A 20,602-nucleotide genomic window follows, 5' to 3' on the forward strand; every position below is an offset into this window, starting at 1 on the left:
CAGGGAAGACCGAAGGGGCCTTGTGTTTTAGTCAGGGAAGACCGAAGGGGTCTTCTGTTTTAGTCAGGGAAGACCGAAGGGGTCTTGTGTTTTAGTCAGGGAAGACCGAAGGGGCCTTTTATTTTAGTCAGGGAAGACCGAAGGGGCCTTGTGTTTTAGTCAGGGAAGACCAAAGGGGTCTTGTGTTTTAGTCAGGGAAGACCGAAGGGGCCTTTTATTTTAGTCAGGGAAGACCGAAGGGGCCTTGTGTTTTAGTCAGGGAAGACCAAAGGGGTCTTGTGTTTTAGTCAGGGAAGACCGAAGGGGCCTTGTGTTTTAGTCAGGGAAGACCGAAGGGGCCTTTTATTTTAGTCAGGGAAGACCAAAGGGATCTTGTGTTTTAGTCAGGGAAGACCGAAGGGGTCTTGTGTTTTAGTCAGGGAAGACCGAAGTGGCCTTGTGTTTTAGTCAGGGAAGACCGAAGGGGCCTTGTGTTTTAGTCAGGGAAGACCGAAGGGGCCTTTTATTTTAGAGACACAGTTTAGTCTCATTTCAATAATTTAATTAACCCTAATTTAATTAAGTTCAGAATAATCGAGTGAATATGCATACAGTAGCTGACTTGAGAATTTAACAATGCAAATGATAAAGAGTGTGAGTTTTATTATGGCGGAATGAAGGTGTGATTCACCTGTATAGTACCTTAATAGACTCCCAATTCAATATATCTGAAATATTAATCTTAGTTTAAAATGATTAAATAATCCAACAATGAATAGAATGGGAAAGAAATGAGAGATGTCAATGGCTTCCCTTCTCACTCCATTGTGTTATCAGGGAAATGTGAAGAACTCAATTGTCATTAATTATTCAATTAGGGACTGTGCGTTGTAATTGTATTTTACATCCTGGGAATTTTCTATTCTCTCTTGTTCGACTAAGATTCAGCGTATGAATATAGCAATTATCAGAAGATTCCTGAACCATAGCACACTGCCCGCTAATGAGCACCCTAGGGAGGGAGGGAGTGTGTGTGTGTGTGTGTGTGTGTGTGTGTGTGTGTGTGTGTGTGTGTGTGCATTCATGTGTGTGTGTGTGTGTTGGTACTTCTCAATCAGTTCTCATATTATAAGAGTAATCAAGGTTCCCATTCACATCAGCCAGAGCCTCGTGCTGCCTGTACCATGCTGTTGCCGTGATGATGATTACACACAGTCCTCCTCTTATTTTAGCCGAATGGTGAAAGGCAAATGAACTACAAATGGAAAGTAAGCCTTGATGATTACTAGTCTAATGGTCTCTTCCTTTCTGAGGAGAAGAATATCTAGATTGTATATTGAACAATTTATGGTACACCAGGAATGCTATTAGGACTGAGAAAGTGATATTGATGAGATGAAACACTAATAACACTAGTCTCTCTCAACCACATTCTGCTCACAACTCCCTCTTTCCCTCCTCGGCTCCTCATCCTTTCATCCCTCCCTCCCTCCCTCTTTCCCTCCCCGGCTCCTCATCCTTTCATCCCTCCCTCCCTCCCTCTTTCCCTCCTCGGCTCCTCATCCTTTCATCACTCCCTCCCTCCCTCTTTCCCTCCTCGGCTCCTCATTCCTCCCTCTTCTACTCACCACTCCTTATTCCTTACCTCATTTTCAACCCTTCCTACCTCCTAATTCTCACAATTTTCTATCCATTCCCCCTTTCAATCCCTACCTAGAGACACTGTGTATTATATTGATCCATTTAGCTATGTGGTGAACAAGCCCAACCCAGGTAGCCTTTCTGTCTAGACTAGGTTCTCATGTGAGGTGTGTAAAAGTTAAAGGAGAATTGTCCCTTTGATCGGTTGGATAGCTTGCAGAGCTGAGGACAGGTTGTTTCACCTCTGTGGGTTTTGTTTACTTGATTTCCAGACACTTGCTCGATGGGGGGAAGAGGGGAATTTCTGAAAGGTGAGAAGGATGTTTTGGATTTGAATGGTCCATGATTCAATACGTTTGTTGTTCATTTGCATTGCAAATAATGTACTTCTTGCAAGGCATGAATCTATTCATTATTAAAGCCTTCCGTGTAGATGTGTTTGTTGTCTTTCGACATTCATGTTTGTTTTACCGTCTTGAGTTTCCATAGGCTTCTATTGTGTCCACCCCGGAGGGCTTGTGAATGAAGCCAAAATATGTGCATTTTCTCACCCCTGGTGTTTCTTCTTGTGTTTTTATAACATTTTCAATTCCAGGGATAGTTTTGTCACAAAACTGTTGCGTTAAATAGCAAATGTGCCGACTCTTGGCACGTGCGCTCTAGCCAACAGCTGGCAGACACAGAGCAGGTAGGCTGTGCATGTAGGCTAGTCTACATGATAAGTTTATAATGGATAAGAGTGAGAATATTTGTATTTGTCAAACAGCAGTCAAGCATCGATCATCATGTCACCAGAATAAGACCCTCAGTATTTATTGGTAAGGAGCATCAAGCTCATCACCTTGTACTTTCACCACCCTGTGAAGTTCATCGTAACTTATTTGATCTGTAGCTAATAAACTGCATGCTTTCCGAGTTGTAGTGGGAGGACCACACAACATATCATCGCTTTACTCCAAGTGTACTTCGATATGATGGTTATTATATCAATATGTGCGCATAAAGATGTTTCCACCACCATTTTTTGCAAAATTAATTTTACAGACACAAAAAAGATAACACCATGTCAAACGCACAAATTATCTGTCAGCATTTATTTAAAAAATGTCCTGTTTCCATCAAAGCTGTCATGATTTTTTAAATATGGTAAGACTTTACTCGCATAAAAACTGTGGATGGAAACGTAGTTATACAAATAATTTAACGATTTCCTCACCCAATCTATCGCATGGAAGACTTCCATGTCAACACCCCCTATACACACACACGCACACACACACACACACCCAGCCCCAATAGCGGCCCTCCCAATCCCTCTTGACTGGACCTTATTGATCTTCAGTTGTCTGCTGATGAAAATGGATTTGTTTCCCCCAAGGGGCTCTAGACATGTCATCAGACTGGCTGCTCCTCTGGTTCCTCCAGTCACTATGGGATTTTTTAAAATCTCTGGTACAGATAGGAGGGAGGGAACCATGAAAGAGAGATGGGACGGGCTGGAATACAATGGGGTGAGAATAGGGGTTTCATTTTTATGCAATGACCCACAAAGATATTTGATAGGATGAGCTGGAGTGAAGATAGGATGGGTGAAGTTAAGGGGAGGGGGTTGTGGAAAGAGGGATGGGGTGAAAATAAGGGGAGGGGGTTGTGGAAAGAGGGATGTGGTGAAGATAAGGGGAGGGGGTTGTGGAAAGAGGGATGGGGTGAAGATAAGGGGAGGGGGTTGTGGAAAGAGGGATGGGGTAAAGGGTGGGGGTGATGAGAGTAGGGGTAGAAGTGGGGGTTGTGGTGGTATCCTGGTCCTCCCGTTACAAGGGGATTTTTCACTGAAACCAATGGCAAAACAAAAGGAATGGGGATAGTGGTGGGTATGGGATGGAGTAGGGATAAGGGTGGGGGTTGTGGTGGCGTCCCACAGATTTAGATCAATACAGTGACGTTTCAGGATCCCACAATCACTAGGTCTTCTTCCCATCACTATGGAATTTTCCACTGATACAGATTGGAGGGACCAACAAGAGGGATGGGGTGAGAATGGGTTGAGATGAGGATAGGAGGAATGGTGGGGGTTTCACTGATACAGACGGACCGACACAAGAGTGATGGGATGGGTTGGGGTGGGGTGGGGTGAGGAAAGAGGTAGTGGTGGGGGTTGGAGAGACCCATGTCATGATAGAGGGATGGGATGGGTTGTGGTGGGGTGAGGAAAGAGGTAGTGGTGGGGGTTGGAGAGACCCATGTCATGATAGAGGGATGGGATGGGTTGGGGTGGGGTGAGGAAAGAGGTAGTGGTGGGGGTTGGAGAGACCCATGTCATGATAGAGGGATGGGATGGGTTGGGGTGGGGTGAGAAAAGAGGTAGTGGTGGGGGTTGGAGAGCCCCATGTCATGATAGAGGGATGGGATGGGTTGGGGTGGGGTGAGGAAAGAGGTAGTGGTGGGGGTTGGAGAGACCCATGTCATGATAGAGGGATGGGATGGGTTGGGGTGGGGTGAGGTGAGGAAAGAGGTAGTGGTGGGGGTTGGAGAGACCCATGCCATGATAGAGGGAAGGGATGGGTTGGGGTGGGGTGAGGTGAGGAAAGAGGTAGTGGTGGGGGTTGGAGAGTCCCATGTCATGATAGATGGATGGGATGGGTTGGGGTGGGGTGAGGAAAGAGGTAGTGGTGGGGGTTGGAGAGACCAATGTCATGATAGAGGGATGGAATGGGTTGGGGTGGGGTGGGGTGAGGAAAGAGGTAGTGGTGGGGTTTGGAGAGACCAATGTCATGATAGAGGGATGGGATGGGTTGGGGTGGGGTGAGGAAAGAGGTAGTGGTGGGGGTTGGAGAGACCCATGTCATGATAGAGGGATGGGATGGGTTGGGGTGGGGTGAGGAAAGAGGTAGTGGTGGGGGTTGGAGAGACCCATGTCATGATAGAGGGATGGGATGGGTTGGGGTGGGGTGAGGAAAGAGGTAATGGTGGGGGTTGGAGAGACCCATGTCATGATAGAGGGATGGGATGGGTTGGGGTGGGGTGAGGAAAGAGGTAGTGGTGGGGGTTGGAGAGACCCATGTCATGATAGAGGGATGGGATGGGTTGGGGTGGGGTGAGGAAAGAGGTAGTGGTGGGGGTTGGAGAGACCCATGTCATGATAGAGGGATGGGATGGGTTGGGGTGGGGTGAGGAAAGAGGTAGTGGTGGGGGTTGGAGAGACCGATGTCATGATAGAGGGATGGGATGGGTTGGGGTGGGGTGAGGAAAGAGGTGGTGGTGGGGGTTGGAGAGACCCATGTCATGATAGAGGGATGGGATGGGTTGGGGTGGGGTGAGGAAAGAGGTAGTGGTGTGGGTTGGAGAGACCCATGTCATGATAGAGGGATGGGGTGAGGAAAGAGGTAGTGGTGGGGGTTGGAGAGACCCATGTCATGATAGAGGGAAGGATGGGTTGGGGTGGGGTGAGGAAAGAGGTAGTGGTGGGGGTTGGAGCGACCCATGTCATGATAGAGGGATGGGATGGGTTGGGGTGGGGTGAGGAAAGAGGTAGTGGTGGGGTTTGGAGAGACCCATGTCATGATAGAGGGATGGGATGGGTTGGGATGGGGTGAGGTGAGGAAAGAGGTAGTGGTGGGGGTTGGAGAGACCCATGTCATGATAGAGGGATGGGATGGGTTGGGGTGGGGTGAGGAACGAGGTAGTGGTGGGGGTTGGAGAGACCCATGTCATGATAGAGGGATGGGATGGGTTGGGGTGGGGTGAGGAAAGAGGTAGTGGTGGGGGTTGGAGAGACCCATGTCATGATAGAGGGATGGGATGGGTTGGGGTGGGGTGAGGAAAGAGGTAGTGGTGGGGGTTGGAGACCCATGTCATGATAGAGGGATGGGATGGGTTGGGGTGGGGTGAGGAAAGAGGTAGTGGTGGGGGTTGGAGAGACCCATGTCATGATAGAGGGATGGGATGGGTTGGGGTGGGGTGAGGAAAGAGGTAGTGGTGGGGGTTGGAGAGACCCATGTCATGATAGAGGGATGGGATGGGTTGGGGTGGGGTGAGGAAAGAGGTAGTGGTGGAGGTTGGAGAGACCCATGTCATGATAGAGGGATGGGATGGGTTGGGGTGGGGTGAGGAAAGAGGTAGTGGTGGGGGTTGGAGAGACCCATGTCATGATAGAGGGATGGGATGGGTTGGGGTGGGGTGAGGAAAGAGGTAGTGGTGGGGGTTGGAGAGACCCATGTCATGATAGAGGGATGGGATGGGTTGGGGTGGGGTGAGGAAAGAGGTAGTGGTGGGGGTTGGAGAGACCCATGTCATGATAGAGGGATGGGATGCGATAGGATGGGGTGAGGAGAAGGGTAGGGTGGGGGGTAGTGGTGGAGTCCCACAGATTTAGATCGATACAGTCCTGGTGCAGGACCCCAACAATATCTAATGTCCTAATGAAACCTTGAAAAGACCTCAACTGTCTCTAAATCCTAAATCCCTTAAAGCCCTAAACTGTTGTTTGTTTCCCTTTTAAGCCATTTAGGATGGTCCTAAATCCATTTTGAGCCTTTCCGTGGTCAGGCATCCTTATTCTGACCTTCAACATCTCAACAATAGACCTCATCTCTAAGATCACGCTCAGCTTAATTTTTTTGGGATATATTTTTAGCTCAATCTTATAAAAAAACACATTTAGCCTGTTATACATAAATGTTTAAAAAGTATTTGTTTCCAGGCTGTGAAATCAAATGAAGTAATTTCACAAGGCTATGAACCTGGAAATGATGCCTGCTTAAAGATAAATACGTTTCTCTCTCCCACTTTCTCTTTCTCTTTCTCCCACTTACTCTTTCTCTTTCTCCCACTTTCTCTTTCTCTTTCTTTCTTTCTTTCTTTCTTTCTTTCTTTCTTTCTTTCTTTCTTTCTTTCTTTCTTTCTTTCTTTCTTTCTTTCTTTCTTTCTTTCTTTCTTTCTTTCTTTCTTTCTTTCTTTCTTTCTTTCTTTCTTTCTTTCTCTCTCTCTCTCTCTCTCTCTCTCTCTCTCTCTCTCTCTCTCTCTCTCTCTCTCTCTCTCTCTCTCTCTGGCTCTCTCTTACTCCCCCTCCTCTCTCTTTCTCCCCCTCCTCTCTCTTTCTCCCCCTCCTCTCTCTTTCTCCCCCTCCTCTCTCTTTCTCCCCCTCCTCTCTCTCACCAGTGCTTAGTTCTGTTTTAGCTCTGGAGGAAACTCTTTCATTCAAGTTTGCAAACATCGATGGGCTCATACTGCTTCCCGTGCTAACAGCTGTCCATCAGATTTGGTGTAGCTATGTAAGGTGTGGAGAGGTAGAATAATAATGGTGTATTAATGCATATGGTAGGCTACTGACTTTCATGTGATCAACACTCTTCATACAGTACCATTCGTTCTGCCGACTCCAATGGCGTTATGTGTTAAACATATAGAATATGTATGAGCTGTCTACACCATGATACAAATTTCACCTTTATTTAACCAGGTAAGCCAGTTGAGAACAAGTTCTCATTTACAACTACGACCTGGCCAAGATAAAGCAAAGCAGTGCGATAAAAACAACAACACAGAGTTACATATGGGGTAAACAAAACATAAAGTCAAAAATACATTAGAGATGCAATAATTTGGTTATGAGCACATTTTTCATCCATGTACACTGTCAAAGTCATGAGTAAAAGATTAAACTAATGCCCCACTGCCTGAATTTGAATTTCAATGGGTACAAATATCCACTTTTTTCATAGGTTCTTGTTTTGAAAGAAGTTGTAATTCCCTCGGCTTGCTCCCTCATGTCTAATGGTTCTGTAGTCTGCCTGCTTGTTTGTCTGAGAAAGCGAATGAATCTTTCATGATGGTGTAAACATTCATTGTAATACCCAATGCCTATTTTCCCTTCAGACTTGGTGAACATGTGGACAAGTGTTGTGTGTGGTTTGTGTACACTTATAGGTCTGTCTGTTAAACTCCCTCTCTACTTACATAACCAATATCTGGGTTCTAGATGTCTATGTGAACAAATGCGTCAGATCTGATTTTGCTATGTGATTTTGTGTATAATATCGGCACATGATACGGACTGTGTATTGTACAGTGGCTTGCGAAAGTATTCACCCCCCTTGGCATTTTTCCTATTTTGCTGCCTTACAACCTGGAATTAAAATAGATTTTTGGGGGGTTTGTATCATTTGATTTACACAACATGCCTACCACTTCGAAGATGCAAAATATTTTGTCTTGTGAAACAAACAAGAAATAAGACAAAAAAACAGAAAACTTGAGTGTGCATAACTATTCACCCCCCCCAAAGACAATAGTTTGTAGAGCCACCTTTTGCAGCAATTACAGCTGCAAGTCTCTTGGGGTATGTCTCTATAAGCTTGGCACATCTAGCCACTGGGATTTTTGCCCATTCTTCAAGGCAAAACTGCTCCAGCTCCTTCAAGTTGGATGGATTCCGCTGTGGGGCCCCGTGAAGCTCAGTTGGTAGAGCATGGCGCTTGCAACGCCAGGGTTGTGGGTTCGATTCCCACGGGGGCCAGTATGAAAAAAAAATAATTATGCACTCACTAACTGTAAGTCGCTCTGGATAAGAGCGTCTGCTAAATGACATGAAATGTAAATGTGTACAGCAATCTTTAAGTCATACCACAGATTCTCAATTGGATTGAGGTCTGGGCTTTGACTAGGCCATTCCCCTTAAACCACTCAAGCGTTGCTTTAGCAGTATGCTTAGGGTCATTGTCCTGCTGGAAGGTGAACCCCCGTCCTAGTCTCAAATCTCTGGAAGACTGAAACAGGTTTCCCTCAAGAATTTCCCTGTATTTAGCGCCATCCATCATTCATTCAATTCTGACCAGTTTCCCAGTCCTGCCGATGGAAAACATCCCCACAGCATGAAACTGCTACCACCACGCTTCACTGTGGGGATGGTGTTCTCAGGGTGATGAGAGGTGTTGGGTTTGCGCCAGACATTTTCCTTGATGGCCAAAAAGCTCAATTTTAGTCTCATCTGACCAGAGTACCTTCTTCCATATGTTTGGGGAGTCTCCCACATGCCTTTTGGCGAACACCAAACGTGTTTGCTTATTTTTTTCTTTAAGCAATGGCTTTTTTCTGGCCACTCTTCCGTAAAGCCCAGCTCTGTGGAGTGTACGGCTTAAAGTGGTCCTATGGACAGATACTCCAATCTCTGCTGTGGAGCTTTGCAGCTCCTTCAGGGTTATCTTTGGTCTCTTTGTTGCCTCTCTGATTAATGCCCTCCTTGCCTGGTCCGTGAGTTTTGGTGGGCAGCCCTCTCTTGGCAGGTTTGTTGTGGTGCCATATTCTTTCCATTTTTTTATAATGGATTCAATGGTGCTCCGTGGGATGTTCAAAGTTTCGGATATTTCTTTATAACCCAACCCTGATCTGTACTTCTCCACAACATTGTCCCTGACCTGTTTGGTGCCCCTTGCTTAGTAGTGTTGCAGACTCTGGTGCCTTTCAGAACATGTGTATATATACACTGAGATCATGTGGCACTTTATTTAACTAATTATGTGACTTCTGAAGGTAATTGGTTGCACCATATCTTATTTAGGGGCTTAATAGCAAAGGGGGTGAATACATATGCACACACCACTTTTCCGTTATTTATTTTTTTGAATTTTTTGAAACAAGTTCTTTTTTTCATTTCACTTCACCAATTTTGACTATTTTGTGTATGCCCATTACATGAAATCCAAATACAAATCAATTTAAATTACAGGTTGTAATGCAACAAAATAGGAAAAATGCCAAAGGGATGAATACTTTTGTAAGGCACTGTATGTGTATATAACAGGTATAGACACCCTCACATTCTAAGTATCCTCAGCTAACCTCATATACTGTGTCTCCTGTCTCCCTGTGCCTCCAGGTGAGTATGTAGACCGCCAGCTGTGCCGGGATGCCGTCCTGCCCATGCCTGTCGTCTGTGAGGTGCCTTGCCCCAAGGACTGTGTCCTCAGTCCCTGGACCTCCTGGTCCCTGTGCTCAAACACCTGCTCTGGGAAGAACACAGAGGGAAGACAGATGAGAGCACGCTCCGTACTGGCCTACAACGCTGGGGAAGGTGAGACTACAACCACACAATGCACAGCGTCAGATCTGGTCCCAGATCTGTTTGTGTAGTACAGCCGACTCATATGGTTGTTGTCATGCCAAACATAGGCGTTGACCTATGGGAGTTGGCAAAACCGCACTAAGGGATCTGGGACCAAGCCACACAGCATCAGACGCGGGGTTCAAATAGTATCTGTTTTCTTTCAAGTACATTGATGAATAATGGAGCCTGTCTGTATTGCATGCCAGCTGGACAGGGTTTGCACATTTCTATTGTTTCTGTTGCACCAGATGAGCTCAATCATGTGCAGCTAAAGGATTTGAAAGATAACATTTTCTCCATTTGATCCCAGGTCTGCACAGCATGAGTATCTGAGATCTCATATGAGGCTGCTGAAGCAAGCGTTCCACCAGCCAAATTGTATAAATGATTCTGTATGTTCCTCCTCCACAGCGACTGCTCAGGTTGTAGCCTGGGTTACTGTGATGCAGGGTAAGGTTCTGTGATGTGGCATAGTCACAAGGAATAACAAGCTTGGATACTGTAGGATAGATGCCTGTACTACTCTCTAGAGCAACATTTTACATGTTTAGGCTCAAAGCGTCTGAGTGTTGTTGTGAAGTGCTTAGAGCCTTAGTGCTTATTATTCTTTATTGCACCTTTCACAAATGTATGGATGGTAATACAAAATTCATAACAACTTTGCATTTACCTTACTTTAAGGTCTATCGCAGGTGCCCAAGGTTCCTGCACTCTTCGGTACTATAATTTCCTATGTTCTTAGAATGCAGTGTTCCCATAGATGTAGTTATTCAGCCCTGTAGATGTTATAAGTAGATGTATGTAGTCAATATATAGCTACCTGCATACCAATCTATTTCCCCTCACTGCTTGGTCAGCATAATGTTATGCTTGTACTATGTAAAACTTTTACAGACCCTCAACAGTGCAGTGCTAGTAAACAGCATTCCTTAGTGTTAAGTGCTGCCTGAAACCTTAAGGAGAGGAGACTGAAACCCTAAGGAGAGGAGACTGAAACCCTAAGGAGAGGAGACTGAAACCCAAAGGAGAGGAGACTGAAACCCTAAGGAGAGGAGACTGAAACCCTAAGGAGAGGAGACTGAAACCCTAAGGAGAGGAGACTGAAACCCAAAGGAGAGGAGACTGAAACCCTAAGGAGAGGAGACTGAAACCCTAAGGAAAGGCGACTGAAACCCTAAGGAGAGGAGACTGAAACCTCAAGGAGAGGAGACAGAAACCTCAAGGAGAAGAGACTGAAACCATAAGGAGTGGAAACTGAAACCATAAGGAGAAGAGACTGAAACCCTAAGGAGAGAAAACTGAAACCCTAAGGAGAAGAGAAGTGTGGAAGCGGGAGTCTGGTCAGTAATGGAACAAGTGCCTCTGGGTTAGAGTCTTACCGTCTAAGCTGCCAGTCACGCCCTGAGAACCCATCTCTATACAACCCACACTGGGCTGTGTGATCGCCTTGCAGTAGATCAGCATGTTGTAGTGTATTTTATAGTACTGCTATGAATTAAACAGTTCTTGTAGGTGTCCTCCACTGGACCATGGCAAGACAATGAGTACGGTTACATGCACACAATAATGCGATTATTGTGGATAGTCAGATTAATATAATAGTTTGATTAAAATGTTTACATGCTTAGCTAGAAGAACGATGTCTCTAATAATCCTGTTTACATGTACACATCTGATATCAGGCTACCTGATGGCACTCTGATAAATGCAGAAAATCGCTAATCAAAACAAACGTTTTACCACAGCGACCATATTATTTTTGGGAAGCATATTTGATTCTGTGTTCGGACATATAAAGCATGTATGTGAAAACTACTTCTTAAGACGCATACATTCAGTTGTTCCGAACTCACTTCACTCGCTCTAAAGAGGGAGGCTCATTCGGCTGGTGCTAGCACATGCGCAGATCAAATACACAGCTGGAACGCCGATTAAGGTGTTAACATGTCCTAATCATTTGAAAGATTGCTCAGAAAACCAGGTGTTTTAATTAGGCGTATGCTTACTTCGATTTTGACCTTACGCCGAATAAGATAAGCAGAGTAAGGTGTTTACATGACTATTGCATAATCTGCCTACTGCCATAATCTGTTTAATATTGAATTATTGCGGTGCATGTAAACATATTCAATGTCTGTCGATACCATATTCAAAATACCCACACAGGAGATAGAGAGAGGGGGGGAGGGAGGGAGGGAGAGAGGGAGGGGGAGAGAGAGATTTCTCTCAGAATGGATACTCGTATGCTCTGGCATAGGGAGGACAGTAACTCCATCGTCGCTGCAGAAACAGAGTCAGGCTGAATGCCTTGCTTCATTTATTAGCCTTCCTACGCCTCAGCAGACAGACACTGTCCAGGACAAACGACAAGCGGTGTGTGTGCGTGCGTGTGTCTGTGTCTGCATCTGCGTGTGTGTGTGCCAGACGCCAGTGTAGTCCTACAGACTCAGCTCTACTGGCCATCTGCTATCACACACACTGATGGAGGACCTCCCAATTCAGGCCCGAATCCTCATTTGAGAGCTGCATAAATTATGGATTGGTTTTAATTTGAGCCTTGTGCCAAAATTCAAGTGGTGTGGTGATCTCAAGTTAGACTCTCAGGGAGTAGAGAGAGCAGTTTGCAGTCAATTGGAGAAAATGGCAGAATAAAAACAACCGGGTAACTCCAACTCAGGGAGAAGTGGGGTTGAGCCCGTAGAGTAATTACATCAGGCCATTTTAGGACACACTCTCATAATAAGACAAAGGATTAGCTGAGGTAGCTTGACCCTCGAGTTACAGTTCAGTTAATAACAACGGTAGGGAGACTTGGCCTTGTTTTACATGTCGTGAAAGGTTACAGGGACTGTGACTCGAAGAGCTCTGTAACGTAACATGGAGGCAAAGGAGGTACTTCATTGTAAAGGATGTAAGAAAACATAATACACTGCTCAAAAAAATAAAGGGAACACTTAAACAACACAATGTAACTCCAAGTCAATCACACTTCTGTGAAATCAAACTGTCCACTTAAGAAGCAACACTGATTGACAATAAATGTCACATGCTGTTGTGCAAATGGAATAGACAACAGGTGGAAATTATAGGCAATTAGCAAGACACCCCCAATAAAGAAGTGGTTCTGCAGGTGGTGACCACAGACCACAGCTTTAGTCCAGGTCTGGGAGGAGATCCCTCAGGAGACCATCCGCCACCTCATCAGGAGCATGCCCAGGCGTTGTAGGAAGGTCATACAGGCACGTGGAGGCCACACACACTACTGAGCCTCATTTTGACTTGTTTTAAGGACATTACATCAAAGTTGGATCAGCCTGTAGTGTGGTTTTCCACTTTAATTTTGAGGGTGACTCCAAATCCAGACCTCCATGGGTTGATACATTTGATTTCCATTGATAATTTTTGTGTGATTTTGTTGTCAGCACATTCAACTATGTAAAGAAAAAAGTATTTAATAAGATTATTTCATTCATTCAGATCTAGGATGTGTTGTTTAAGTGTTCCCTTTATTTTTTTGAGCAGTGTATAACCTCTGCATGATTTTTATGGTCAGAGACCTTTTACAAGACTAATAATGGCACTACCAGCAAAGCAGATATTCAATAAACCACACTGAGTCAGAGTTCAACAGTTTTATTAGTAACACTGAAACATTCAAATACAGCTTTACAACCTCATTAATTAACCATAGTACCAGTAATGACATAACATACGATCCCTATACCTGACTACCTAATGTCTCTTGGATGGAAAAAAGTCAATAGCATCTTTTATAAATGACCCGTTGTCATTGACCCGCTACAGAGGTCAATTATATATCTTCGCTCTGTGTGGCTTTTGAAGACAGAAGCATCTCCTTATGTACGCTTCATCTGTTTTCCCTTGCTCCACCAATGATTGGCTGATCTCGGTCCTTCTCCAGCATTGATTGGAGGATCGCGGTGGTCCTCCATCATTGATTGGTCAATATCAGTCCTTCTCCTTCATTGGCTGGTGGATCTCATTGATTGGCCACTGCCCGTTGCGGTGGTAATGGCTGACCTTCCCCTCGGGGGTCTGGTATGAAAAAAAATAAAAAATGTATACACTCACTAACTGTAAGTCGCTCTGGATAAGAGCGTCTGCTAAATGACTAAAATGTAAATGTAAATGTATCCCAGCGCAACAGAGCCTGCTAATGTCTGACATCCCATCGTGGTGAGGGGTGGTTAAGGGTCACACACACACAGATACAACACACACACATGAAGACCATCTGTGGTGAGGGGTGGAAAAGGGGTCACATGCGGTCCACCTGGTGTCCAAGATACTGTCAGACCCCGGGTCAACTCATCTCCATTGTCTCCATCTTCATGACTGCTTTCTCCCAAGGGACTATACTGGTTTATTTAGCTCAGACACTGCTGTACTAATGTTTTTAACCCAATGAGTGGAACTTACTCACTTTCTCGTTATGATAAGATGACAACATTGTCGCAACTTACAAAGCTTAGCAAATAAATCCTATTGGCTGAGCTGTCTTGTTCCCAGCAAATCAAGGCAAACCACACTCATGTAACTGAGTAGTATCTCCTGTATTTGAATGTGGTGTTTGTGCTTCTGCTTCCTCTTTGGGGTCTTTTTGACAACTGCTGTCGGGGTTTATAAATACATTTGATTGATTGGAAATGTGGTTGTTGTGTGTTTGACAGGCGGAATCCAGTGCCCCAACAGCAGTGCTCTCCAGGAGGTGCGGAGCTGCAACGATCACCCTTGTACTGTGTACCACTGGCAGACCGGGCCCTGGGGACAGTGTATCGAGGACACCTCGGTTCCCTCTGCCAACTCCACAGGGGCTCGGGTTGGAGTCGGGGGAGGGGACTCCTCCTGCTCTGTGGGGATGCAGACACGGAAGGTCATCTGTGTCCGGGTCAATGTGGGACAGGTGCCTCCTAAAAAGTAAGAGTCTCTCCTTCAAAATAAGAGTTCCTTTTTCAAAGTATGAGTTCCACCTTCACTGTAATAATAATAATAATAATAATAATAATAATAATAATAATAATAATAATAATAATAATAATGGTATTTATATAGCGCTTTTCAAGCACCCAAAGTTGTAAGAGTAAGAGTTTTTCCTTCAAAGAGATAACTGAATGCCAACATAAGTAGTATAGGAATATAATATTTGTGTAAAGTGAGAGAGGATTATTACTTGTTCAAGCAAATTACAGAAATTAAATGTGAGTAGAGCGTTTATACTTATGCTGATTTGGCATAATACGTATGCAGGGTTCCATAAGCCTTTGCTAAGCATAAATCAAAGCACCAAAGCACAGAGCATTTGTCCCAGAATCTGTCTATGGAAGGAACAAAATCCTATTGTTACCACTGTCTGGCTGGCTGCATAGCTGTAAGATGATGGGTTCCCTGACAGGTTTCTGCCTGGGTTCCAGACAGTTTTTCTAAAGCATCTGGGTTCTCCCTCCCTACCACCCTTAGGGCATCTTAGGGACGTGAATTATATTGAATTATCTATTTATTTATTCAACTTTAATAGTAGCATTATTATGCAGGAAGAGCTGGAGCTACTAGGCAGACTGGGATGAGCTAGATCCCATGCTGGGTATGGAAATGAGCCCTGGACAGTTTTATTACTGCGGTTTCTGATTCTTCTATCCAGGGTTTTATTTTACCCAGCTACCACTTCACACTATCGCACCATGCTGCACATACAGTGGGGAGAATAAGTATTTGATACACTGCCGATTTTGCAGGTTTTCCAAAAATCCAGAAAATCACAGAAAATCACATTGTATGATTTTTAAGTAATTAATTTGCATTTTATTGCATGACATACGTATTTGATACATCAGAAAAGCAGAACTTAATATTTGGTACAGAAACCTTTGTTTGCAATTACAGAGATCATATGTTTCCTGTAGGTCTTGACCAGGTTTGCACACACTGCAGCAGGGATTTTGGCCCACTATTCCATACAGACCTTCTCCAGATCCTTCAGGTTTTAGGTCTGTCGCTGGGCAATACGGACTTTCAGCTTCCTCCAAAGATGTTCTATTGGGTTCAGGTCTGGAGACTGGCTAGGCCACTCCAGGACCTTGAGATGCTTCTTACGGAGCCACTCCTTAGTTGCCCTGGCTGTGTGTTTCGGGTCGTTGTCATGCTGGAAGACCCAGCCACGACCCATCTTCAATGCTCTTACTGTGGGAAGGAGGTTGTTGGCCAAGATCTCGTGATACATGACCCCATCCATCCTCCCCTCAATAGGGTGCAGTCCTCCTGTCCCCTTTGCAGAAAAATCATCCCCAAAGAATGATGTTTCCACCTCCATGCTTCACGGTTGGGATGGTGTTCTTGGGGTTGTACTGATCCTTCTTCTTCCTCCAAACACGGCAAGTGGAGTTTAGACCAAAAAGCTCTATTTTTGTCTAATCAGACCACATGACCTTCTCCCATTCCTCCTCTGGATCATCCAGATGGTCATTGACAAACTTCAGATGGGCCTGGACATGCGCTGGCTTGAGCAGGCGGACCTTGCGTGTGCTGCAGGATTTTAATCCATGATGGCGTAGTGTGATACTAATGGTTTTCTTTGAGACTGTGGTCCCAGCTCTCTTCAGGTCATTGACCAGGTCCTGCCGTGTAGTTCTGGGCTGATCCCTCACCTTCCTCATGATCATTGATGCCCCACAAGGTGAGATCTTGCATGGAGCCCCAGACCGAGGGTGATTGACCGTCATCTTGAACTTCTTCCATTTTCTAATAATTGCACCAACAGTTGTTGCCTTCTCACCAAGCTGCTTGCCTATTGTCCTGTAGCCCATCCCAGCCTTGTGCAGGTCTACAATTTTATCGCTGATGTCCTTACACAGCTCTCTGGTCTTGGCCATTGTGGAAAGGTTGGAGTCTGTTTGATTGAGTGTGTGGACAGGTGTCTTTTATACAGGTAACGAGTTCAAACAGGTGCAGTTAATACAGATAATGAGTGGAGAACAGGAGGGCTTCTTAAAGAAAAACTAACAGGTCTGTGAGAGTCGGAATTCTTACTGGTTGGTAGGTGATCAAATACTTATGTCATGCAATGAAATGCTAATTAATTACTTAAAAAGCATACAATGTGATTTTCAGGATTTTTGTTTTAGATTCCGTCTCTCACAGTTGAAGTGTACTATGATAAAAATGACAGACCTCTACATGCTTTGTAAGTAGGAAGACCTGCAAAATCGGCAGTGTATCAAATACTTGTTCTCCCCACTGTAGTTACAGCTGCTGAACTACTATCACTAAACACATGCACCCACTAGGTTTGGGACTATATACTAATATACCGTGATATCAAATAATGAAATCGTATAATGTCATGACTGAAACGGGTATGATATGCTAATGAGTTCATTACCATTTAACAGGACATGAATAAATTAACAATGTAGCACTGTTGCAGAGGGTATATGATATTCAAAGCAATGTACATTAGGGGCTCAATCTGCAGCCCTAAAACCAATTATTCATAATATACTGGGAGAATCTCTGCAGTAGTCCTTAGACCAATGACCCCATATTTATATATATCAGAAGCAGTGATATTATTTTGACCAGACAAATATGCATTCATTAACATAAGCGGTACATGCACACATCTCAACACATTCAGATTTTGACACATTCAAGCACCCCATCCCCAGCTCAACACAGTATGGTTCTTTTGGCTCTATCAGAGAAGCTGGGGATGATATTCTGTGTGTTTGTGTATGTGTATCAAGCACAGGGGTGTCAAACTAATTCCATGGAGGGCCTAGTGTCTGCTGGTTTTTGGTTTTTCCTTTCAATTAAGAGCTTTCATTTAAGGGGAATTCCTTACTAATCAGTGACCTTAATTCATCAATCAAGTACAAGGGAGGAGCGAAAACCCACAGACACTTGGCCCTCCGTGGAATGAGATTGACACATGTGATCTAGATGATGTGATTTCATGTGATTTCAGGTGTCCGGAGAGTATTCGTCCTGAGACGGTCAGGCCCTGCCTCCTGCCGTGTAAAAGAGACTGTATCGTCACCCCATACAGCGACTGGAGCGCCTGCCCTGCCACATGCAAAGCAGGTACCTACTAGCCTTCTCAATATTCACAAGAATACACAGATATAAAACAATGTACAGCCTCTCAACGCATTCAAGTACACACAGATATTGTTTGTTGTGTTTGGCAAAAATGCAATTATGTCAAGAGATGTACAATATGCCAAGCAGGTACATCCTATTATTCTCAAGTATTCATTACAGCATATACCGATACAGAGCAGTCTGTCCATGGCAAAAATGCTCAAGAGATGTAGCCTATGCCATGTGATTTTGAAATGAGCCCGTGCTTAAAAGCATTTCAAGGAATTCATTACAACAGAGAATGCTAAATAATAGTGGGTCTGTCATTAAGTGTTTGTTTCCTAGTTTCGACAGCCCCGACAAATCTGATAAACAAAACACTTGCACCATTATGAAATGATTACTCTTCTCCTCATCAAATGTTTCAGTTTGAGCTGAGAGAATCATTAGCTATGTCAAAACCGTAATTCACTTAGGAGCTGTGACATCCTAAAACAGCAACCAACGAACACGCATTGTTGCTTGGCAACATTTTTCTATACCAAGAACTAGAACAAATGCTGCTAATAAGCAAAAAGTGCTGGGACATTTATGAAGCAATTTGCCCGCACTGCAACAACCTCTTTGTGAGCTAGAAAATGCTTGTTAGGATACATGTTTCTGTGATTTCCATTTCCTGTGAGTGAGTGTTATATTCATGAAATACTTGACATGATTACTCTCCAGAAACATCTGCTAAGCAATCTTATATAGAGTCTAAAGAACAGTCCTTGGGCTTGTTTTCCTAGTCTTCTATTCTTTAATCTGCCTCTGTTAGTAATCTTGCAGGTATTATTTCACATTTGGCATCCAGATCATGTGGCTTTACTAGGAGTATATGGTAATGATTTTGTCCTTCTCCTATGAGAACAATCACAACTCTCAATATAACAGCAGATCCTACCATATAAATACAGTATCTATCTCTAACTACAGCAGCTAGCTACAGTGGGGAAAAAAGTATTTAGTCAGCCACCAATTGTGCAAGTTCTCCCACTTAAAAAGATGAGAGAGGCCTGTAATTTTCATCATAGGTACACGTCAACTATGACAGACAAAATGAGAAAAAAAAATCCAGAAAATCACATTGTAGGATTTGTAATGAATTTATTTGCAAATTATGGTGGAAAATAAGTATTTGGTCAATAACAAAAGTTTCTCAATACTTTGTTATATACCCTTTGTTGGCAATGACACAGGTCAAACGTTTTCTGTAAGTCTTCACAAGGTTTTCACACACTGTTGCTTGTATTTTGGCCCATTCCTCCATGCAGATCTCCTCTAGAGCAGTGATGTTTTGGGGCTGTCGCTGGGCAACACAGACTTTCAACTCCCTCCAAAGATTTTCTATGGGGTTGAGATCTGGAGACTGGCTAGGCCACTCCAGGACCTTGAAATGCTTCTTACGAAGCCACTCCTTCGTTGCCCGGGCGGTGTGTTTGGGATCATTGTCATGCTGAAAGACCCAGCCACGTTTCATCTTCAATACCCTTGCTGATGGAAGGAGGTTTTCACTCAAAATCTCACGATACATGGCCCCATTCATTCTTTTCTTTACACGGATCAGTCGTCCTGGTCCCTTTGCAGAAAAACAGCCCCAAAGCATGATGTTTCCACCCCCATGCTTCACAGTAGGTATGGTATTCTTTGGATGCAACTCAGCATTCTTTGTCCTCCAAACACGACGAGTTGAGTTTTTACCAATAAATTCTTTTTTGGTTTCATCTGACCATATGACATTCTCCCAATCCTCTTCTGGATCATCCAAATGCACTCTAGCAAACTTCAGACGGGCCTGGACATGTACTGGCTTAAGCAGGGGGACACGTCTGCACTGCAGGATTTGAGTCCCTGGCGGCGTAGTGTGTTACTGATGGTAGGCTTTGTTACTTTGGTCCCAGCTCTCTGCAGGTCATTCACTAGGTCCCCCCGTGTGGTTCTGAGATTTTTGCTCACCGTTCTTGTGATCATTTTGACCCCACGGGGTGAGATCTTGCGTGGAGCCCCAGATCGAGGGAGATTATCAGTGGTCTTGTATGTCTTCCATTTCCTAATAATTGCTCCCACAGTTGATTTCTTCAAACCAAGCTGCTTACCTATTGCTGATTCAGTCTTCCCAGCCTGGTGCAGGTCTACAATTTTGTTTCTGGTGTCCTTTGACAGCTCTTTGGTCTTGGCCATAGTGGAGTTTGGAGTGTGACTGTTTGAGGTTGTGGACAGGTGTCTTTTATACTGATAACAAGTTCAAACAGGTGCCATTAATACAGGTAACGAGTGGAGGACAGAGGAGCCTCTTAAAGAAGAAGTTACAGGTCTGTGAGAGCCAGAAATCTTGCTTGTTTGTAGGTGACCAAATACTTATTTTCCACCATAATTTGCAAATAAATTCATAAAAAATCATACAATGTGATTTTCTGGGGAAAAAAATCTCAATTTGTCTGTCATAGTTGACGTGTACCTATGATGAAGATTACAGGCCTCTCTCATCTTTTTAAGTGGGAGAACTTGCACAATTGGTGGCTGACTAAATACTTTTTTCCCCCACTGTATCTCTATGGATCCTACATTGCAACACGGATATGGCCACTGTAATATAATCCTGATAGAGATATGGATTACTGCCTGTACTGTATATAGCCTAGATATGGACTTCCTGTAAGGACAATATAACCTCACTGAGGTGGGTGGACGATAGCACAGAAGAGAAGCCCATATCAATCAATATGCCATACTTGATTTCATTAC

General features: G+C 44.2%; 1 protein-coding gene across 1 annotated transcript in view; it reads left to right on the forward strand.

Annotated features, from left to right (window-relative positions):
- LOC311132194 (thrombospondin type-1 domain-containing protein 7A-like) overlaps positions 1-20,602 on the forward strand; it is a gene marked incomplete at both ends in the record, with an annotated part of 209,378 nt that overhangs the window by 146,317 nt on the left and 42,459 nt on the right. The window contains 3 exon segments of the mRNA XM_084165414.1: positions 9,494-9,688; positions 14,413-14,659; positions 17,703-17,818. Coding sequence (XP_084021540.1) covers positions 9,494-9,688; positions 14,413-14,659; positions 17,703-17,818 — 558 coding nt within the window.

This window comes from Coregonus lavaretus, assembly GCF_964263955.1.
Source record: "Coregonus lavaretus genome assembly, chromosome: 7".
NCBI lineage: Eukaryota > Metazoa > Chordata > Actinopteri > Salmoniformes > Salmonidae > Coregonus > Coregonus lavaretus.